This window comes from Littorina saxatilis, linkage group LG11 (genome assembly GCF_037325665.1).
Source record: "Littorina saxatilis isolate snail1 linkage group LG11, US_GU_Lsax_2.0, whole genome shotgun sequence".
NCBI classification, from domain to species: Eukaryota; Metazoa; Mollusca; class Gastropoda; order Littorinimorpha; family Littorinidae; genus Littorina; species Littorina saxatilis.
The window spans coordinates 11,463,625-11,488,018 of record NC_090255.1 but is presented as its reverse complement, the minus strand read 5'-3'; the positions used below and the strand labels follow the sequence as shown (position 1 = coordinate 11,488,018).

Genomic DNA, 24,394 nt, shown 5'->3' with positions numbered 1-24,394 from the left:
TCTCAAAATTCTTCTGGGGGAAACAACGAGGGGAAAAGTGTTCCGAGAATGACTTTTGTCTGGGTGACTCGGCATGATGAGCAGGTGAAAATCAGGGCTTTCTTTTCTTTATTTGGTGTTTAACGTCGTTTTCAACCACGAAGGTTATATCGCGACGGGGAAAAGGGGGAGATGGGATAGAGCCACTTGTCAATTGTTTCTTGTTCACAAAAGCACTAATCAAAAAATTCCTCCAGGGGCTTGCAACGTAGTACAATATATTACCTTACTGGGAGAATGCAAGTTTCCAGTACAAAGGACTTAACATTTCTTACATGCTGCTTGACTAAAATCTTTACAAACATTGACTATATTCTATACAAGAAACACTTAACAAGGGTAAAAGGAGAAACGGAATCCGTTAGTCGCCTCTTACGACATGCTGGGGAGCATCGGGTAAATTCTTCCCCCTAACCCGCGGGGGGAGAAATCAGGGCCTTGCCAGACTAGTTGGACACGACCTCAGTCACATGCACTGTGTATTGTTATCTTATGACAGGTATCTCTCACGTATGTAGGTTAAAAGATTAATATGGGACTTTACATCTAAACTGTGGTATGGATGTGTTGTGGAAAAATCTGTGTGCACAGATCAAGACAAAATATGTGACTGCAGATCAAAGCTAAAGAATACTTTGCTAAGTGTAAATCTGCATTTGCATAGCAAGACTGAAATATGCATGCAGTATGTGTAAATGTGGTGTAAACATCCAACAATAAATGAGGCATGAATCTTGTACTTTTACTTTTTCGAGACTGATTTTTAAATTGTGACCGCACATGATAAGTGAAGTGTAAAATAATGTATGACTGCAGATCTCATCTAAAGTGTAAATCTGTGATTGCAGATAACATCTGACGTGTAAGTGTGAACTGGCAGATTAAACCTGTAGTGTAAATATATGACTGCAGATACAATTTCAAATGTAAATATGTGATTGCAGATAACATTTGAAGAGTAAGTGTTCACTTGCAAAATTAAACTTGAAGTGAAAATGTTTGCTCACAGATCTCGTTTTACCCTAACGTGACCGTCAAGGACCCGGACCTGGATGAGAGCCTGAAGTGGGTGCTGAAGTCACCCATCGATGCGTTTCACGTTGACGCCACAACCGGTGTAATCATTTCCTCAGGTACTTCCAACGTACACTCGTGTTTTTTGTACGAGTGGGATATTACGTGTATGACTGTTTTAGACAAAGGGAAGTAAGCGCTCTAACTGCAATAACTGATCGTACTTCCCTTTGTTTTTCAGACCTTAAAATGGCTTTTTGTTGCAATTGTTTCAGATTATCTGAAGGTAATTGTAACCTTAATACAATCTGGAAGCGCTAACAGTCTTTATATTAACATTAATATTTATGGGCTGCTAGATACGCACATTGATAGTTCCTTCAACTTGTATTTAGGTGATTTTGATGTGGACAAAAACACGGAGTTTAAAACTCGCACCCTGGAATTGGAAGTGGAGGACAAGAATGGCGAGACGGTCAAAGTAACGGCCAGGCTGACCATTGTGGACAAGAACGACAACGCTCCGAAATTCACACAGGTAGTTGCCCTTGAGCATTATGCCCTTATTTATCAGATAATGTTTAACATTTGAATGGAGGATACCAGACGTTTTCATAACAAGTCGCGTAAGGCGAAATAACAACATTTAGTCAAACTGTCGAACTCACAGAATGAAACTGAACGCACTGCATTTTTTCACCAAGACCGTAGTTTCGTCAGTCCACCGCTCGTGGCAAAGGCAGTGAAATCGAAAAGCCAGAATAGTGCGGTAATGGTCGCGCTGAGTAGGATAACACGCTTTTCTGTATCTCTATTCTTTTTAGCGTACTGAGTTTGTTTTTAATCCAAACATATCATATCTATATGTTTTTCCGACAAGGAATAAGATGAAATTGTTTCTAAATCGATTTCGGACAATTTTCATAATCATAATTTTCATATTTTTAATTTTCAGAGCTTGTTTGTAATCCAAATAATTATAACATATGTATATGTTTTTGGAATCAGAAAATGACGAAGAATAAGATAACATTGTTTTTGGATCGTTTAAAAAAAGAAAAATAATGACAAGTTTCGGATTTTTAATGACAAAATTCATTAATTATTTTTTAAGCCACCAAGCTGAAATGCAATACCGAAGTCCGGCCTTCATCGAAGATTGCTTTACCAAATTTCAATCAATTTGATTGAAAAATGAGGGTGTGACAGTGCCACCTCAACTTTTACAAAAAGCCGGATATGACGTCATCAAAGACATTTATCAAGAAAGAAAACAAAACGTCTGGGGATATCATTCCCAGGAACTCTCATGTCAAATTTAATAAAGATCGGTCCAGTAGTTTAGTCTGAATCGCTCCACACACACACACACACACACACACACACACACACACACACACAATACACACACAAACACACACACACATACACACACACACACATACACACACATACACACACATACACACACACACTCACACACACACACACACACATACACACACACACACACACACACACACACACACACACACACACACCACGACCCTCGTCTCGATTCCCCCCTGTTAACCCGTGATTTGTAAAAATGTTAAAAAAAAATTATGTTACAAATCACGTTTTTGCGCCCGATATGTTTTTTGTCGTCTCCAAAGTCAAGGGACAAAAACGAAATCCTTTGACTTTTGGGGTAGCGCGACTGTTAACTTTAAGATTTTTTTTCATTATTTTATTTTTTTCATTACTAGGATGTCCCATCGTTGGGAAATTCCGGTCGCTTCCTCCCAGTGGAAAGCTAGCAGTGACAGTCACACTACCCCAAAGTCAAATGATCTATTAGTCCCGTTTCGCCGTTATCCCATTTCACCCCCATCCCATTTCGCGACATTTCACAGGCCAAGTGTCATTTTACCACCATATCTAGTACCATTAGCTCCACATCCCATTTTGGCGCAATCCCGTTTCGCCTTTAGCCTATTTCGCCCCCATCCCATTTTCGCGACATATCACAGGCCAAGTGTCATTTTACCACCATGTCATGTACCATTAACTCCTCATCCCATTTTGGCGCATTCCCGTTTCGCCGTTAGCCCATTTCGCCCCCATCCCATTTTCGCGACATTTCACAGGCCAAGTGTCATTTTACCACCGTGTCATACCACTAGCGCCACATTCCATTTTGTCGCCATGCCGTTTTGCCGTCATCCTATTTCGCCGCCATCCCTATTTCGCGACAATTTGGATTGTGGCAAAAATGGGATTTCGCGTAAACGGAATGTCTTCCTAGTTGAATAACCCAGAATAGTAGTATAGTGAGGCTTGGCAAGAAGAATAAATCAACAAGTCGCGTAAGGCGAAAATACAATATTTAGTCAAGTAGCTGTCGAACTCACAGAATGAAACTGAACGCAATGCAATTTTTCAGCAAGACCGTATACTCATAGCATCGTCAGTCCACCGTTCAGGCAGTGAAATTGACAAGAAGAGCGGTTTAGTAGTTGCGCTGAGAAGGATAGCACGCTTTTCTATACCTCTCTTCGTTTTAACTTTCTGAGCGTGTTTTTAATCCAAACATATCATATCTATATGTTTTTGGAATCAGGAACCGACAAGGAATAAGATGAAAGTGTTTTTAAATTGATTTGGAAAATTTAATTTTGATAATAATTTTTATATTTTTAATTTTCAGAGCTTGTTTTTAATTCAAATATAACATATTTATATGTTTTTGGAATCAGAAAATAATGGAGAATAAGATAAACGTAAATTTGGATCGTTTTATAATTTTTTATTTTTTTTTACAATTTTCAGATTTTTAATGACCAAAGTCATTAATTAATTTTTAAGCCATCACGCTGAAATGCAATACCGAAGTCCGGGCTTCGTCGAACATTACTTGACCAAAATTTCAACCAATTTTGTTGAAAAATGAGAGCGTGACAGTGCCGCCTTAACTTTCACGAAAAGCCGGATATGACGTCATCAAAGACATTTATCGAAAAAAGGAGAAAAACGTTCGGGGATATCAATCCCAGGAACTCTCATGTAAAATTTCATAAAGATCGGCCCAGTAGTTTGGTCTGAATCGCTCTACACGCACGCACGCACGCACGCACGCACACACACACACACACACACACACACACACACATACACACACACACACACACACATACACCACGACCCTCGTTTCGATTCCCCCTCGATGTTAAAATATTTAGTCAAAACTTGACTAAATATAACAAGTCGCGTAAGGCGAAAATACAATATTTAGTCAAGTAGCTGTCGAACTCACAGAATGAAACTGAACGCAATGCCATTTTTCAGCAAAACCGTATACTCGTAGCATCGTCAGTCCACCGCTCATGGCAAAGGCAGTGAAATTGACAAGAAGAGCGGGGTAGTAGTTGCGCTAAGAAGGATAGCACGCGTTTCTGTACCTCTCTTTGTTTTAACTTTCTGAGCGTGTTTTTAATCCAAACATATCATATCTATATGTTTTTGGAATCAGGAACCGACAAGGAATAAGATGAAAGTGTTTTTAAATTGATTTCGACAATTTAATTTTGATAATAATTTTTATATATTTAATTTTCAGAGCTTGTTTTTAATCCGAATATAACATATTTATATGTTTTTGGAATCAGCAAATGATGGAAAATAAGATGAACGTAAATTTGGATCATTTTATAAATTTTTATTTTTTTTTACAATTTTCAGATTTTTAATGACTAAGGTCATTAATTAATTTTTAAGCCACCAAGCTGAAATGCAATACCGAAGTCCGGGCTTCGTCGAAGATTACTTGACCAAAATTTCAACCAATTTGGTTGAAAAATGAGGGCGTGACAGTGCCGCCTCAACTTTCACGAAAAGCCGGATATGACGTCATCAAAGAAATTTATCAAAAAAATGAAAAAAACGTTCGGGGATTTCATACCCAGGAACTCTCATGTCAAATTTCATAAAGATCGGTCCAGTAGTTTAGTCTGAATCGCTCTACACACACACACACACGCACAGACACACATACACCACGACCCTCGTTTCGATTCCCCCTCGATGTTAAAATATTTAGTCAAAACTTGACTAAATATATAAATGGGATGGCGGCCAATGGGATGATGTCAAAATGGGATATCGCGCTAGTGGTATGTCACGATAGTATACTGTTCAAAAAAAGAAACGCATAGTTGCTACTTGCCAAATTTGTTTTATTTTTCGAAAAAATTAACAGAAAATCCAATATTTAGATTATTTGTTTGAAATTTGGTATGGACACAGTTGAATGCACACACAGTTCATTTGCATCTTCAAATCAATCAGTCAATCAATACGATTGGGTGCCGAGGCTGTCAAGTCAGTAGGGGGTGTGACTGCCTTGAGCAGCAACAACTGCCCGGCACCTTCTGGGCATGGACTGGATCAGATGCCGGATATCTTGCTGTGGGATGGTGTCCCACTCCTCCTGAAGTGCCTGCAATAGATCGCGGTGATTTGCCGGCGCTTCTTCTCGCCTGCGCACACGTCTGTCCAATTCATCCCAGAGGTGTTCTATCGGGTTCATGTCTGGCGACATGGATGGCCAGGGAAGCACCTGGACATGGTGGTCGGTGAGGAACTGGGTGGTGAGTCGTGCTGTGTGCGGGCGAGCGTTGTCCTGCTGGAATATGGCATCCTGGTCAGCCAGAAGAGGAAGGGCGTGTGGGCGCAGAATTTCCTCCACGTATCGCTGGGCAGTTATGCGCCCTTGGACGTGCACCAGGGTGCTCCTTCCAGCGGTATTGATCGCCCCCCACACCATGACGCCTCCACCACCATGAACGGGTGCCTCATCCACACAGTTGGGCGCGTAACGTTCGTTTACTCTCCGGTAGACCCTCCTCCGACCATCATGTCGCTGGAGCAGGAAGTAGGACTCGTCGCTGAACCACACGTGTCTCCAGTGATTCCGGACGGTCCAGCGAAGGTGCTGGTTGCCCCACTGCACTCGGTTCTGGCGATGGCGGCGGGTGAGGACAGCTCCTCTGTGAGGTCTGCGAGCTCTCAAACCAGCTTCATGCAGGCGGTTCCGCACGGTCTGGTCCGATAATCGGTGTGGCCCGGGGAGAGCCTGGACAGAAGATGAGGCCGACAGGAAACGATTCCAGAGGTGGCGGAGCCGTATGAAGCGGTCGTGAGCAGCAGTTGTCGCCCTTGGTCTTCCCGCTCGTGGCAAGTCAGCAACGGAGCCAGTGGCTTGAAACCTGACCCACAGTCTACTGATGGTGCTCTGGGACACGTGGAAGTGCCTGGCGATTGCACTTTGACTTTGGCCTGCTTGTAAACGACCCAATGCAATTTGGCGGTCTTCTCTGCTCAATCGGGCCATCTTTCGTCGCTGAATTGTCGTCTGATTTCTTTGTGGCGAACAATCCGCTTTTATGGGTTTTGGAAGACATGGTGAGAGCTCAATATTCCCCGAGTTTCACGAGATTACACTGAAGCATGACGAGTGGTCATGCCAAATGAGCAATTTTGACATTGTAGCCACTGATAACGCATGCGTCACGTGCAGAGCTCACTTGTGGCAATGGACGAAAGGTCGACGACCAGATAAACATTTTCTGCAGTTTGGTGGATATCCTTGTAGCCATATAACTAAATTAACCAAATATTACAAGCTATGCGTTTCTTTTTTTGAACAGTATAAAATGACGCTTGGCTTGTGAAATGTCACGACAATAGAATGGGGGCGAAATGGAATGGTGGTGAAACGACATGGCGGCCAATTGGGATATGGTGTCAAAATGGGATGTCGCGCTATTGTTATGACATGTTAGTAAAATGACGCTTGGCTTGTGAAATGTCGCGAAAATGGGATGGGTCAAAAAATGGGACGGCGGCAAAATTGGATTGCACCAAAATGGGATGTGGATCTAAAACCACCCCCACCACTCAGCGTAGAGGATCTAAACAAGAAAAATTAATAATAATAAATGGCATGCATTACTTTGTGGAATGCGATATTTTTACATTTTTACATTTTTACAAATCGCGGTTTTAGGTTCGACGTGATTTGTAAAATGTTTTTACATTTTTACAATTCACGGGTTAAAACATTTAGTCAAAACTTGACCTAATGTAAAAAACGTAGTTACATTAAAAAAATATTGTTTGTTCATAAAAGCTGTCTTTCTTTCATCTCTAGAACACGTCCATTATGAGAGTTTCCTATTTATAATGTTAATTCGTTTTCTCAGGGGTATTCTACAGGTTAACTTCAGAGATACATATGTCCGTCGTTGATCTTCAAATGGTCTATTTTTTTAAGAGTGAAGTAAGTATAATTTACAGCTCCGTCCATCCATGGTATCGCCTGATATTTTGTCGAGACTGGGTCAATGAATATGATGACGTCACTCGAGGCTCTGCCGAGAGTGACGTCATTATATTCTTTCACCCCGTCGAGACAAAATATCACGCGATACCATGGATGGACGGAACTGTAACGTATATATGGCATGACCAAAGTAAAGAGAATTTGTCATGGGATGTGAAAACAAATCATTGGAAATTCACCATGGGCAATCAACCCAAGCCTAGAAGTTGTAGAACTATATTTTGTTTCAGTCTTGGCAAGGCCAGTTTTGTCCAGTTCCGGAAAAGACATCATGAATTCATTCACCCAGGCGAGACGAAAAAAACAATTCCATGGATGAAAACGTATAAGCTTATATCCCGTGACGCATCAAAGCTAAATTTTGTTTTGAAATGTCTTCACAACGTACAGATAACTTATAACGACATAATCGCCTTCACAAGACAGGAAAAACGCACACTTTGTTTTTCGTCTGCTACAAATCTAGTCTTGTTGGTTGACGGAGAGAATAAAGCTTCAATCGTACCTTCATCAACAGTAATAAATGCTCAATCCGCTGTCAGTTCGCAACTGAACCTTGGTTTTTTTCTTTAACCTTTTGGTTAACATTGAATCGGCAATCCAAAAGAGTGTTTCAGCTGTTTCAAGACACAGGCTTAGCTCCTTTTTTTTGAGTTGCTTTTCAGTCTAAAATGACACCGGAAGCGAACAAATTGTTGCGTGTACTGTCGTCACAAAAAAGACGTCATGACAAAGTTACACGCAAAACGAAAGAGACTTTGACGTCATTTACTTTTGTTCGGAATTTTCCGTCTGTTCCTAGCTTGTCAGTGAGTAAGCTTACCCAAAACGTCTTTGTTCTCTATTCACATTGCAGCTGTGAAATAATCAGTCTTGTGTCTCGGTCGTGTAGGTACAGAGTTTGCTTCTGCAATCATTGTGTTCGTGTTGATGACGGCTTCATAAGACAAATCAGCGAATCTATCGTGAGGAAGACGTTTATGTACAAATCACCGAACCCAACCCATTTTTTGTGTGCATTTTTCTGAAGAATAAACTGCATGTGGTTAATTTCATCCGTTTAATGCTTGTCGAAACGAGCCATAAGGCTTTAGAATAAAAGATTTCACGCATTGCTTGGCCATCTGATCACAGATGAGGTCGCAGTTTGTAGGTTGAATCTATGAATCGGCCAGAAATAGATCTGCATTTCTGGTACGACATTCCAGATTATCAACAGCGGGTTCATGGTCGGAATCAAGAGGTCAAATTTGCGTGGCTCCCAATTATTTAATAATAATAAGAAGAAGAACATTTACATAGCGCTAAATCAAAAACTTTCGTTAAAAAGGCTTGCTCTAAGCGCTTGACATCTAAACTAAAACGTCATTCACACTCTTTACAATGATGTACAAGAACTTCATGTCACACTCTTTTATTCAGTATAGCACCATTCACACAGTTGTTATTCTGTACAAGACAATAAGTTAGTCTAACATTTAGAATGTTCATAAGATGAAAACAAGAGAAAACCAGACTGATTAAAACAACTGCTTAGTGCTAACAAAGCATGAATCTTAATGATAACGTAATACATGTTTAACTGTTAAGACCATAAAAAAACCTATATGCTAAAATAACTTCGAACTTTTAAGAACTTCTTATAAGATACACAGCACATCTAGATAAACACCAGAATGATAAAACAAAAGGCAACTCGTTAAAACTATTAAATGCATCAATGTCTAAAACACGAAAGACTCAAATATAAGATACACAATTCTCTAGAATTGTTTATTAAAACTGAAACCGACCTGCTCAAAGTAAACCATACTCACCCCCTTTCTACCCACCCCCAACCCTCCTCCTACACTAAATACTAATTATTTCTACTCTTAACTTCCCAACTACACGTTATCGATAAACTATGCACAGGAACATGTGTGTCAGCATTATGTGGCACCGACATGACTTGTGCATATCTAGCTTACAGCTAAGGGTTAAAGTTAAAGGACTACTGCAGTGAAAAATTATATTTATAATAATTTAAAACAAAAGACAAAAAGAACAAGCTGAATAGAGATGGAACCGTTACAGAACAGGATGGCAAAATGTTGCGACTTTAGGAGTTGTGTTTCTGGAAGAGGTGAGTTTTGAGTGCTCGTTTGAATGACTGTACTGACTGAGAGTGGCGAATGTGAGAGGGGAGAGAGTTCCATTGAGTAGATGCGCAAAATGCAAAAGTGCGTTGTCCATATGCTTTTGATTTTGTGTGTGGGATGACTAGGGTGCGGCTATCAGAAGAGGAGCGGAGTTGTCTAGCAGGAGTGTATACAGTGAGAAGTTCAGAGAAATAAGCAGGAGACGAGGCAGAGAAGAAGTGAAAGCAGAGAGTGGACAGTTTGTATTCAATGCGGGCTTGGATGGGTAACCAGTGGAGTGTGCGGCGAAGTGGTGTGACATGATCATATTTTCGTGCTTTGAGGATCAGGCGTGCTGCAGAATTTTGAACTTTCTGTAGTTTGTGCAGGAGGTAGAGTGGACAGCCAGAGAGAAGAGAGTTACAGTAGTCAAGTTTAGAAAGAACAAGAGAGCAGACTAGAGTGTTTGTAGTTTGAACGGACAGAAGTATGGCGGATGGTTGCGATCTTGCGGAGTTCAAAGTATGCGGACCTACAGATGTTGGAGATGTGCTTGTTGAGTGTCATGTCTGAGGAGATGGTGAAGCCGAGGTTTCTAGCTGAAGAAGAGAAAGAGATGTCGGTATTGCCTACTTGGACAGACGAAGGTTGAGAATTTGGGAACTTAGTGGACTTTTTCATGCACAGAAGTGCCTCTGTCTTATCATCATTTAGTTTTAACTTATTTTCTACCATCCATGACTTAACATCTAAGATACAGGTCTGAATGGTCTGGATGGTGGCATGTGTCTCAGCGGGGGAACTAGGCTTATACAACTGGGTATCATCAGCAAAAGACTGGTTTGAAACGGAATGATTTTGAATGAGGGCAGACAAGGGTTTGGTATACATAATGAAGAGGACGGGGCCAAGTACAGAGCCTTGAGGGACACCGAAAACAAGGGGGGCTGGGGCTGATCTCTGGCCATCGACAAGCACAGCCTGAGTTCTATCCGTAAGGTAGGACTCAAACCATGCCAGCGCTGGACCAGAGATGCCATACAGGGTCTGGAGCCTGCTCAGCAGCGTGACATGATCTATTGTGTCAAACGCTGCCGAGAGGTCCAGTAGGGTGAGCACAGACACATCACCACCATCCAGAGCAGACAGAATGTCGTTGGTCACCTTGAGCAGGGCAGTCTCAGTACAGTGAGAAGGACGGTATGCTGACTGAGAATGCGAGATCAGATCATGAGTGTTCAAATACACTAACAGCTGCTTTAAAACTACTTTCTCAATGATCTTTGACAAAAATGAAAGGTTAGAAACAGGGCGGTAGTTCTTTAAGACATTTACATCGAGATTGGATTTCTTAAGGAGCGGTTTCACAAGTGCAGTTTTGAACAATGATGGAAAAACACCAGACAATAGGCTATCATTAACAATCTGGGTGAGAACAGGCAACAGAAGATCAAGGTTTTCAACAAGTAATGGTGTGGGCAATGCATCAAGTGGACAAGTTGTAGGTTTGGATTTCAAAATAATCTCTCTAAGGTCCTTCTCACTGACTTTCTGGAATGCTAAAAACGTACAGGCAGGGGAAGCATCAACATGAGTGGGTGCAGCAGAGTTAACAGCTAGCGTGTCAAGTTCTGATCTAATATCAGCTACTTTCTGGATGAAAAAATCACTAAAAACATCAGGCAGCTCACTAACAGGAAATACAGTGGGGAGTGGGGACACCTTAGTGCGGCCAGTCAAGCGGTTGCAAATATCAAACAGTTTCTTGCTAGAAGAACAAGTGGCAATCTGAGTCTGCAGAAAAAGTGTCTTAGCGGAGTGTACGATTTTGGTTACAACGTTCTTGGTGTAGTTAAAAATCTGCTTATGTACAGTGAGACCCGTCTGAAGGCACTTGCGCTCGGCCTTTCATAAAAGATTTCCATTTTCTTGTTTCTGCGGCTGCGCAAGTTAATTTTGCCTAGGTCATGGCCGAACTTTAGGCCTACGGAGAAATATTGCTGGATATTTTCTCCCTAGATTAACAGAGACAAAGAAGGGAAGTCATGCTGTATGCATAATTATAAACCCTCTTAAGAGGAGAGGTGGCACGGAATTATGATCCAAAATCTTCCGATGACGTTATTTGGGTTTTCAGCATATTGAGGTACTTTAAACGCCCCAGAACAGCTGCATGATGTTGATTTTGTCAATGTTATCTTGTTTTTTTCACTAAAGTGATGATTTGCAAAGTGAGTGAATGCTAAAAACCTGCAAACTTGGTGACAGTTCGACTTTTTGAAGGCAGAGCAGCAGCACCTTGTTGAATGTGTCGGATTTATTGCATACCGTACTCATCGGGAATTCCTGTTTTTGTTACAATGCACAGTCATACAAATAAAGTCCGTTTATTCCGCTCAACGGTCAGAACACATAGCTAGGCGAAGATTTCTTTCACTTTCACTACTTGCAAATGTTCAATATTTGTAAGAGTGACCTTCAACATTTAAAAACCCATCCGTTGATTGGTCCTTCCCAATAACTGTCAGCCTGGAAGTCGTTCTGTGCATGCGCGCGCACCATATCCACATACACACGCGAACGTTATTTCGAATCGGTTGAACGTCTCAAACAGCGATGTTTCTCTCAACTCTGCCTCTAACATATTAATTCGGCAGGAATCCATCATGCAAGAGGCAGAGGAAGGTACAACTCGTGGTAGATCGAGCAGGGAAGAAGAATAAAGCTAGCAGTCGGTGTGAATGTCGAGTCCAGGATGCCTGAATAATAGGTAGGACGTCAGACCTTGCTTATCTCACATAAACTCCACACGGACCGTCCCCTTCCATCCTTAAGTACTGCTATAGTTGAACTGTGGACACTATATTCCGTTCTTGTATTTAATTCAAATCCGTCGGATTTCATCCCAAATCTGCTTTGCTTAATAAGAACTCTATATTTTGTTCTCCCTGTAGATCATTGTACCCATTGACCTTGTCAGGGAAGCATTCAGCCTTGAATTTATTTTGGCAGAAGCCCGACTGACGTCCTACACATAGCCGCATGTTTTTTCCGAAGAAATAGCGCTTACTTCCACGCGATTTTGGATCAAAACTCGGCCAGTTTTTGTGTGATGGGAAAAAAGAGTTAGCCAGAAATCATAATGTCCGCTTCTGCGATGAAACTGAGAACATCGAGAGTTGCAAGTAAACTTCCAAATGCCGTATTGCAAGCTGACCGTAATCACTGTACTTAAAGGTCCTTGTCTACATGTTTATACCGAAATCGCCATTTGACCATTAAAATGCAGAGTCAACTATCTACAAATATCAACAATACACCCCCTTTCGATCAGGAAAGACGAAGCCAGTGAAGCCGTTTGAAAATTCATTGTAGTATTCCAGCGTAGTACTCATAGTAGGATATCCTTATTTGGAAAATGCCAAGCGAAAGACTCCTATCAAATCCCGTGCATTTCGTGCGTTTAAAAAAAAGCGTGGACGTGGCTATAAGCATAGTGACATGAATTTGATTGGTCAGTATTTTTAGGCAAAGCACATGTTCTCAGCAAACAGAAAACAAAATATTGGAAGCGTGAGTCACGCTACCCAAAAATAAAATCTTTTTTTTACATTTAGTCAAGTTTTGACTAAAGGTTTTAACATAGAGGGGAAATCGAAACGAGGGTCGTGGTGTATGTGTGTGTGTGTGTGTGTGTGTGTGTGTGTGTGTGTGTGTGTGTGTGTGTGTGTGTGTGTATGTGTGTGTGTGCGTGCGTGTAGAGCAATTCAGACCAAACTACTGGACCGATCTTTATGAAATTTTACATGAGAGTTCCTAGGATTGATATCCCCGGACGTTGTTTTCTTTTTTTTGATAAATGTCTTTGATGACGTCATATCCGGCTTTTCGTGAAAGTTGAGGCGGCACTGTCACGCTCTCATTTTTCAACCAAATTGGTTGAAATTTTTGTCAAGTAATCTTCGACGAAGCCCGGACTTCGGTATTGCATTTCAGCTTGGTGGCTTAAAAATTAATTAATGACTTTGGTCATTAAAAATCTGAAAATTGTTAAAAAAAAAAATTAATTATATGAAACGATTTAAGTTTACGTTCATCTTATTCTCCATCATTTGCTGATTCCAAAAACATATAAATATGTTATATTTGGATTAAAAACAAGCTCTGAAAATTAAATATATGAAAATTATTATCACAAATAAATTTTCGAAATCAATTTAAAAACACTTTCATCTTATTTCTTGTCGGTTCCTGATTCCAAAAACATATAGATATGATATGTTTGGATTAAAAACACGCTCAGAAAGTTAAAACGAAGAGAGGTACAGAAAAGCGTGCTATCCTTCTCAGCGCAAGTACTACCCCGCTCTTCTTGTCAATTTCACTGCCTTTGCCGTGCGCGGTGGACTGACGATGCTACGAGTATACACGGTCTTGCTGCGTTGCATTGCGTTCAGTTTCATTCTGTGAGTTCGACAGCTACTTGACTAAATGTTGTATTTTCGCCTTACGCGACTTGTTACATATTATTTTTTCTATAACTTTTTTTCCCCATGGTTCGTTCATTCATCATTTGACATAATTTTGTATCGAAATATAACCATAAGATTATTGAAAAAAAGCAAAAATGTAGACGACCACCTTTAATGTTTCATTGATTGTAGTATCAGTCTGATGTTCATATGTATAACTTTGGACTGATAGCTGTGCTGGTGAACACATGACAAATATCAGCCTGCAGCTTCAACGATTTTTTAATAAGGAGCTACAGAGTCACTTTTTACATTAATTTTAGTCAAGTTTTGACTAAATGTTTTAACGTAGAGGGGGGAATCCAGACGAGGGTGTGGTGTTATGTGTGTGTGTGTGTGTGTGTGTGTGTGTGTGTGTGTGTGTGTGTGTGTGTGTGTGTGTGTGTGTATGTGTGTGTGCATCGATTCAGAGAGAACTACTGAACATGAAATTTGACATGACATTTGACATGATACTTCCTGGGTATAATATCCCCGGATGTTTTTTCCTTTTTGGGGATAAATGTCTTTGATGACGTCATATCCGGCTTTTTGTAAAAGTTGAGGCCGCACTGTCATGCCCTCATTTTTCAATCAAATTGGTTGAAATTTTGGTCAAGTAATCTTCGACGAAGGCCGGACTTTGGTATTGCATTTCAGCTTGAAGGCTTAAAATTTGATTAATGAGTTTGCTCATTAAAGTTGTCATTAAAATCGATTTTTTGCAAACAGATTTAAAATTGATTGCATCGTATTCTTCATCACATTCTGAATCTTTCTTTCTTTTTTCTTTATTTGGTGTTTAACGTCGTTTTCAACCATTCAAGGTTATATCGCGACGGATTCTGAATCTAAACATATATATATACGACTTGTGTCTGTCTGTCTGTCTGTCTGTGTGTGTGTGTGTCTTCGCCATGCACGGCCAAAGTTCTCGATGGATCTGCTTCAAATTTGGTGTCCATATTCAGATACACCCAAAACAAAATCTGGTCGATGAGATATTTCAATACGTGCTCTCAGCGCGCAGCGCAAACCGATTTTGGTTTTTTTGGGGGATCAACTGCGGCATAACTCTTCCTTATCTTCTCAATGTTTTCAGCGTTTACCTCCCTTCCTTCGTATGGTGTAGTACGGTATTAGGGGCATCTTCGGATATTCCCGGCGTTCTGTTACTATTTTTAGAAGGTCACCGCAGTGTCCAGAACGCTTTCCTTGGACCCGTAAGTTGTCCTCACTGTAAAAGTGCAAAGGTCGAATCAATTTATAGCCACGCGAAAAATACACTGTCATCTATCACTATATATTTATACATATAGATATATGTATAGGAAAGTCGCTAAACCTGGAACAGTTAAGGAGAAACAGCCGTACCAGACAACAAAATGGATATTGCAAAGCGTTCTTTATATTGTCACATACTAGACTCTATCAGTAAACAAACGAACCACATAAAATAAAATAAAAGTCACGCAACTCATCAGACTGAGCATAATAAAACATCTCTGCATTTGTTCCAGGTTGGACGCATGGGTGTGTAAAGTGGAACACTGTGTTGTCAAACTCGGAACACATACAAACACGCCCTGACTCTCTTTCTAGCTCTGTCTGTGTCTCTCACACATATACACCAACACACTCTCATTCACACACAAACAAGCACACATTGCCACACACACAAGATAAATAAATACGTCATAACATGTTGATTAAGCCATTTTATTTAAATGTCTTTTTTTCAACATCATATTTTGATTGTTACCAAGGAAATAACAAATCGGATAACAATTTAAACCTTAAATGTAAAACAAAAAAGATGAATAAGGGCTAGGTCTTAAAAGGGATGAGAAACAAAACGTTAAAAAACAACAACAGGAAAAAATAGGCAAAGAACTGATTTCGCAGACAATGTCCTTTGTCTTCTTCTGTCAACGGTGTCATCGTGTGATTATACTGTGTGCATTTCTGGCACTGTAACATATTCTCAGGTTACTTGGTGCCACACATGAAGCAGTACCACGAAATTTCGCAGCTTCATGTGTACCCTTCTTCTGTTGACAAATAGATATAAAAAGGCTACCTGCCCAATTGACTAAATGTAAAAATCATTACGCATAAAGGTCTCAAAGCAAATAACTAAGAACCGATTTAAAAACTGATTTTGCAGACACACAAAAATTGGTAAGTACAGATTTCGAAGTCCTTTTGTCCGCTGCTGTCAGCGCAGTCCTCGTACCCCGCGCGTGTTCCCACTGTGTGCACTTCTGGCACTGTTCTCAGGGGAGTTGGTGCCTCACATGAAGCAGTACCAAGTGCTTTTCACCGGGATAGAACGCATCGTCGAGAATGTTCTCCTTTTTTCCCTCTGATCAGAAGATAATATTTATTCCCCTCTTGTTTCTCTGAGCAGAAGGTTTTGTAGCTTCATTCTTTCCTCTTTTCTGTTGACTTGCACGCCTTTTTGCAAGTGAAATCTCCAGCTTTTGCTTGTAAGGAGAAGATGTGATGATTTCAGAGTGGTTTTTTTCATGATGTTCTCTTCGACGAGTTTGTGGGTGTGCGTTGCAGGACATCAGCAGCAGGTAGGCTTACATTTGCTGATGAAACCAAGCAATCAAAATGACCAGAATCTCTATGTCCAGTGTAAAAAACAACGATGGGGGTGACGTTGGTAAATTTATTTCAGCTTCAAGAATGCTATTGAATAGTTCTTGTTCTATCTCTGGTGTTAAATGTAGAAGGTCTTCCTGTGAACTTTACTTCTTCTTTTGCAAACTTGTTCTTTTCCTTCTAAATGACTTTTAAGAGTTGTGACAGTAACACCATATGCTCTTGATGCGCAGCGGAAACCCATATCTCTGTTTTTCTCTGCCGACAAAGCGCAGCCCATTTCTTCTGGTAACCACCGCCGTTCGGGTCTCATAATACTGTCAAACAAATCATTCAATAAAACTTATAGAAGGGAAAAACACAACAAAACCGAAAAGAATACGTGAATAAATCAGCAGTGTTCTGTTTATTGTTTGATGAGGGTAAGATGGAACAGAATGCGGCAAAGCTGGAACACTGTTCCATGTTTGCCTCTCTTATGTGTTCCATCATTGCCGCATGGCACCTGCATGGATTTCACGTTTTTCTGTTGGATACACGTGACGTTTCAAACCTTTTTCTCCGTTCAAATTATTGCAAATTTATGAAGGTTTATCACAGCAATCAACATTTAATGTGAACGTATATAGATAAAGAGTAATAATACGAATTGTATACGGTAGAAATAAGAAGAAGAAGGAAGAAAAGTTTTTAAAAAAACGTACCATTTTTTTGTTTGTTTGTCGCGGTAGTCATTTTTCTTGCTGGAATAATATCAAGGAATGTCACTAGACATTTCTGCAAAACAATTGTTCATGAATAATTATTGTTCCCCGTTGATCGTATATTGAGGTGTTTGCCGACTGTTCCGGGATTGGCGACTTTCCCTTACGTGCGTGCGTGCGTGCGTGCGTGTGTGTGTGTGTGTGTGTGTGTGTGTGTGTGTGTCTGTGTGTGTCTGTAGAAAACACCTGTGGACTGTAGAGTTCTGTTTGTGATGTGGTATGGCTGCTTTTCTGAGTCTGTATGTTCTGACCTTCCTCTGAAAATCCATAACAGACTAAAAAGGGTTTAGAGATAAGCTCTAAATGTCTCATTTCTGTGTGAGTGGACTTCGCCTCCACAGGTGATTATGGTCATTCGGCACTCGATTACATTCGGCGTCGTCAACATGAATGGGACTCGACATGATATGATCATGAATGGCATCATGGTCACTGAATCATTTTCGTGCTGTTCCCATTCCACGAATCTGGGAGGGACCTAAGCTTGGAGGATCCATGGTTCGGTTCATTCAAACGGGGGGCGGGTGTGACAGGGAGACTACCGCCGCCCTTCACAGCAGACTCTGCAGAGTTGTGCGCCTTAGAAGTTGTGAGATATTTATAGCTCTTTATAGCTCGCAAAGCAACACCTGTGGATTGTAGAGTTCTGTTTGTGATATCGTAAATATTCTGCATCAAATTTGGTGGGCATATTCAGGTGGACCCCGGGCACAAACTGGTGGATAAAAACCGGCAAAGCCGGGTATTCCTCTAGTATATATATACATATGTCATGTTTACTCTTAAAATGTTATCACAATGAACGAAAATAGATTAATTAGTCTTACGATTAAAATTTAAGAAATCGATCCAAAAATGATGTCATCTTATTCGTGATCATTTTCTGATTCCAAAAACATATAGATATGATAGGCTGTATTCAAAACAAGCTCAGAAAGTTAACAAGAATACAGAAAAGCGCGCTTTCTTGCTTACCACAATACGCCGCCGCGCTAATCTGGCGTGTCAATATCACTAAGTTTTGCACGTGGAAGGTGAGCGATTTCCTTCACGCGGGGATTGACGAAGCTGTACTGTCTTGGTGAACAAATACAGTGCGTTCAGTTTCATCCCGTGAGTTCGACAGCTTGACTAAATGTAGTAATTTCGCCTTACGCGACTTGTTTAGACTTTTTTGAACAAATCATTGTTTAACAAGTCGCGTAAGGCGAAAATACAACATTTAGTCAAGTAGCTGTCGAACTCACAGAATGAAACTCAACGCAATGCAACGCAGCAAGACCGTATACTCGTAGCATCGTCATTCCACCGCTCACAGCAAAGACAGTGAAATTGACAAGAAGAGCGGGGTAACAGTTGCGCTGAGAAGGATAGCATGCTTTTCTGTACCTCTCTTCGTTTTAACTTTCTGAGCGTGTTTTTAATCCAAACATATCATATCTATATGTTTTTGGAATCAGGAACCGACAAGGAATAAGATGAAATTGTTTTTAAATTGATTTCGAAAATTTAATTTTGATAATAATTTTTATATATTTAATTTTCAGAGCTTGTTTTTAATCCAAATATAACATATTTATATGTTTTTGGAATCAGCAAATGATGGAGAATAAGATGAACGTACATTTGGATCGTTTTATAAAAAATAAAAAATTTACAATTTTCAGATTTTTAATGACCAAAGTCGTTCATTAATTGTTAAGCCATCAAGCTGAAATGCAATACCGAAGTCCGGCCTTCGTCGAAGATTGCTTGGCCAAAATTTCAATCAATTTGATTGAAAAATGAGGGCGTGACAGTGCCGCCTCAACTTTTACAAAAAGCCGGATATGACGTCATCAAAGGTATTTATCAAAAAAAGGAAAAAAAAGTTCGGGGATATCAATCCCAGGAACTCTCATGTCAAATTTCATAAAGATCGTTCCAGTAGTTTGGTCTGAATCTCTCTACACGCACGCACACACGCACACACGCACACACACACACACACACACACACACACACACACTCACTCACACGCACTCACACACACATACACCACGACCCTCGTTTCGATTCCCCCTCTATGTTAAAACATTTAGTCAAAACTTGACTAAATGTAAAAAGTATTGGTGCTAGTTCTAAACATAAGCATGAATGATACTTGTTATGTTTAAATTCTTCAAAATATATCAACATATTGTAAAAACAAGTGCAAACAGTAAGTTTTTAGTTTTTGTGCAATCTCTACCCAAAGGGAAATGAAAGACATGTTTCACATGAAATTGACATCTTACAAATATTGTTTTCCCAAGAGTTAAATTTACATAGTTATAATTATTTCAAAGCAAAGTGTATGAAAATGCATGAACTTGACATTTTCTTTTTTTTCTCTCTCCTAGCCTTTGTATGAAAGGTCTGCAACGGAATGTTCCCCCGTTGGCAAAGACCTGCCTCCCAAACTGAACACCTTTGATTTTGACAGCCCCTTCCAAGGAAACAGCAGAATGATTCTCAGTGGACGAGGTTTGTGAACTAAGGCCAAATAAAAATATATGTTGGTTTAGGGTAACGTGACCAAAATATAGGGTCGGTAGGTCGGATTTTTGTTTTGTACTTTGTGTTATTTAGTCGATTTTTAAAGAAGGGTACTTCCCTTTGTCTCGGTATTGTTTGCAAAATGTGCCAACAGTTTTAAATTTGTTTAATAAATGAAAAAAGTGTTTTAGGGTCGGCGGGAAAAAAATAGGACCGGTCGAGTTACCCTAAAACAACCTATGTTTTTATTTGGCCTAACCACAGTCAAATGCTGTCTTTTGTTTGTTCATTCTTCCCATTGTTTGTGAATTTTATATTTGTTTTCATTTATTTGAGGCTTTTTCAAATTGCAAAAGAACATGTAGGACACAAGAATAACAAACTGAATACACAGAAACTGAACAATAATTAATTTGTCGGTTGATTATTTTTTTTATTTAAGCTTTATATCCAAATGCAAACAGCATCACTTCACAAGGACAACTAACACAATACAAAAGCAATCAACACAAGAAACAAATCATTAAGCACAATCCCGGACATTAGCAGCAGCAACAACAAATACAATTCAAAAATGTTCTATCTATCTATGTATCTATCTGTCTATCTATTTATCTATCTATCTATATATCTATCTATCTATCTATCTATCTATCTATCTATCTATAGTTTTGTTTATCTTTCTGTGTGTCTGTTCGGCTGGGCGTTAAGCAAACAAACAAACTGTGTGTCTGTCAATCTATCTTTCTATGATCTTGTTTGCTTGTTATTTATATGTTATTAGGCCCTGCTATACTAAATAATTATAACTGTGCCACATTTGCATATCTATGGACATTTCAACAGGGAGCAACCTTACAGTGACAGGCACTGGTCACATAATCCTGATGAACAAGTGCACGGCGGGAGACAAAGACACGTTCACGGTCTATGTGGAGGATCAGGGAACATACCCAGGACCTCTGCAAGGCATCCCTTCTACGGTTACTTTCAGCTGTAGGGTATGTACTGTATCTCAGTGTCTATCCCATGATCGTCTTCATTGTCTCTGTTACTGAAGTAGGTGAGTACGCACCGTAGTCCATGGTTACCGAAGCGTATACCATGGTTACCGAGACGCGTTTTCGTAGATATCCGGAGACCGGTTGCAAACATGATTCCTTGCCTTTCTTATAGTTACTAATACTTCAAACGTTAAATGTATACTCACTTAAATACAAATCCAATTTCAAATTATTGGTTATGAATAATTTAGCAAATAAAACTCAAAATCAGCATTCTTTTCAGATAAAGGACAACAAATAAAGGACAACAAATAAAGGACAACAAATAAAGGACAACAAATAAAGGACAACAAACGCTGGTTGTCAAAGTCACTGCCTTCTTGGGCGGGGATGTAGCTCAGTCGGTAGCGCGCTGGATTTGTATCCAGTTGGCCGCTGTCAGCGTGGGTGCGTCCCCACGTTCGGCGAGAGATTTATTTCTCAGAGTCAACTTTGTGTGCAGACTCCGGCTCCTCGGTGTCCGAACAACCCCGTGTGTACACGCAAGCACAAGACCAAGTGCGCACGGAAAAGATCCTGTAATCCATGTCAGAGTTCGGTGGGTTATAGAAACACGAAAATAGCAAGCATGCTTCCTCCGAAAGAGGCGTATGGCTGCCTAAATGGCGGGGTAAAAACGGTCATACATGTAAAAGCCGTGGGAGTTTCAGCCCATGAACGAACAAACAAACAAACTGCCTTCTTAATTTTATGTTGCTCAAATCAGTATTTAATGCGGTGTAGAGTATTGATGTTGTTATTCGGAAGACCTTGGAGCGAGGAAAACAGGCAATAGTTCTGGATAGCTAATATATTTTCCCTTGGGTAAATTTGTGTAGGTTTTAACCTCATCAGTGGCTGTGCAATACATGAAAGTCAACCCTCTGAGAAAATATGTCAGCTATCCAGGACTCGGAGGTGTATAAATTACCAATATTCAAATTGTATGTGATACTTTTGCTGTTGTTGTTTTACTTGTATTAAGGTAGTTATTTGTTAATTTGTAATTCAATAAGTAATGGACTTATCTATTGATCTTTATATCACTTATTTGTCTATTTATTGACAATAACATGTATTTATACGTGTGTTTTTTCAATTTCGTTCTGCTCTTTTTTTGTAAATAAAAATTGGTTTACTCAATAATCTGTTTATTAGGCCAAATACAAATATGTGACCATCCACCACGGAATGAGTCGCATGTCACGTTTGCATGATTTTCATATTTTACATTTTCCTAAAGAGTTTTTAATGCTCTATCTAGTGGTGAAAACCGTTTTAGAAAAGAGCAAAAACTGTTTGAGTTATAAGCCTGTGACTAAGGTGACCCTCACACTGTTACCAGACTTATATTAAGCCTAGCGCAGAACCGCGCGAGGTGACATGCGACTCATTCCGTGGTGGAGGGTCACATATAATTATGTTGGTTTAGGGTAACGTGACCAAAAAAGATAGGGTCGGTCGGTCAACATTCTTTTTTTTTCATTTTATTTTGTTTTCCTTGAATTTAGTCGATTTGAAAGGAAGTTACTTCCCTCAGTCTCGATATGGTTCGCAAAATGTGCCAATTCTTTTCTTTGTTTTTGATAAATAAAAAAAAATGTAGTGAAAAAAATAAAAGGTTGGTCGGGTTACCCTAAACCAACATATATTTTGTTATTGGCCTTAATATATTGATTGATTGATTGATTGTCAAATTGAATGATTGATTGATAATGTATATATTTTTTAGTCCATTATTTAGTTTAAAATATGTTCTGTACCTCTTTAAGACAAGAATATTTTCACAGATTCAGTTTTCTTTGTAACAGGTTAATTGTCGAATTTTGGTGTTATGATAACAGACTCATATTTCAAGTTATGCCCTCTTCATGAACGTATAGTTTATCTTAGCAGATACAATAAATACATACTAGCATGATGAAAATGCACCCTCCAGAGACGATACTACACGAGGAAACAAACACAAACCGGTATTAACATTTATAAATCATCGTTAAAAACAAAAGATAAACTGACAAAATGAACGGACAAGAAAATAATCACAGAATGCGTTCGATAGAATACGACCACTTTATCTGATTTAAATGATGGACCTAATTGCTAATTGCGTGAATTTCCCACAACGACCACGGCTTTTCATATGATCAGGAAAGCATACAATCACATTGTTAAAGACCTTACTGAGCAGAGATAATCTTAATACGGTAATCTTATTGGATTTTATCATGTCCCTCGTGTCATAAATACTCTGCATCTAACACAGCTGTATGGCTACCAACACAATGTTAATACAAGACTGTTCCAGGTTTTCCTGAAATCAACGATAAAATACAGCAATATTTGTTATTTGTCCCCATTTTCAGGAGTGCCCCCCAACAACCACAGTGGCTGCCGTGACTGATACTGCTGTTGTCGGTGATGGGGATGATAAGGGTGATGGGGATGATAAGGGTGATGGGGATGATAAGGGTGATGGGAAAGATGGGGATGGTGGGGACGCAGATGGAGCAGGGGACGACGCTAACGAATTTAATAGCAACCCCAAGCTGTACTGCGCAAAGAGAAGAAACCGAGACAAGCCCCAGTGCAGAGTCTACACCCTGGACAACATGAACGACCCCGGGTATGCCACCCCCAACGACTGGGACTTCCTTGGAGGCAGCGCTGGGTGGATCGTAGCTGCAACTCTGGTGACGGCTGTCTTCCTGGCCCTGCTGGTCTTCATGCTGTGGCAGCACTGCTGGAAGGGGCTCATGGCAGCCAGGCCTGTAGCGAAGAGGTGAGATATTAACAGTGGGAGGGTGATATAAATATTATGTATTTCTTGCCTTGCTGGTCTACATGCTGTGGGGAAGAGGTGAGATATCAACAGTGGGAGGGTGATATAAATATTATGTATTTCTTGCCCTGCTGGTCTACATGCTGTGGCAGCACTGCTGGAAGGGGCTCATGACAGCAAAGCCTGTGGCCAAGAGGTGAGACATCAAAAGTGGGAGGGTGATATAAATATTATGTATTTCTTGCCTTGCTGGTCTACATGCTGTGGCAGCACTGCTGGAAGGGGCTCATGGCAGCCAGGCCTGTAGCGAAGAGGTGAGATATTAACAGTGGGTGTGTAATATTTTGTGGTGAAGAGGTGATATATCAACAGTGGGAGGGTGATATAAATATTATGTATTTCTTGCCTTGCTGGTCTACATGCTGTGGCAGCACTGCTGGAAGGGGCTCATGGCAGCCAGGCCTGTAGCGAAGAGGTGAGATATTAACAGTGGGGGTGTAATATTTTGTGGTGAAGAGGTGATATATCAACAGTGGGAGGGTGATATAAATATTATGTATTTCTTGCCTTGCTGGTCTACATGCTGTGGCAGCACTGGTGGAAGGAGCTTAT

General features: G+C 40.2%; 1 protein-coding gene across 1 annotated transcript in view; it reads left to right on the top strand.

The window, feature by feature from the left end:
• The window catches only part of LOC138979742 (protocadherin Fat 3-like), a 42,016-nt gene that overhangs the window by 9,681 nt on the left and 7,941 nt on the right, over positions 1 to 24,394 (top strand). The window contains exons 3-8 of the mRNA XM_070352484.1: positions 1,049 to 1,172; positions 1,449 to 1,591; positions 19,822 to 19,945; positions 20,804 to 20,958; positions 23,367 to 23,724; positions 23,921 to 23,978. Of these exons, the coding sequence (XP_070208585.1) occupies positions 1,049 to 1,172; positions 1,449 to 1,591; positions 19,822 to 19,945; positions 20,804 to 20,958; positions 23,367 to 23,724; positions 23,921 to 23,978 (962 nt within the window). The remainder of the gene's footprint in view (positions 1 to 1,048; positions 1,173 to 1,448; positions 1,592 to 19,821; positions 19,946 to 20,803; positions 20,959 to 23,366; positions 23,725 to 23,920; positions 23,979 to 24,394) is intronic.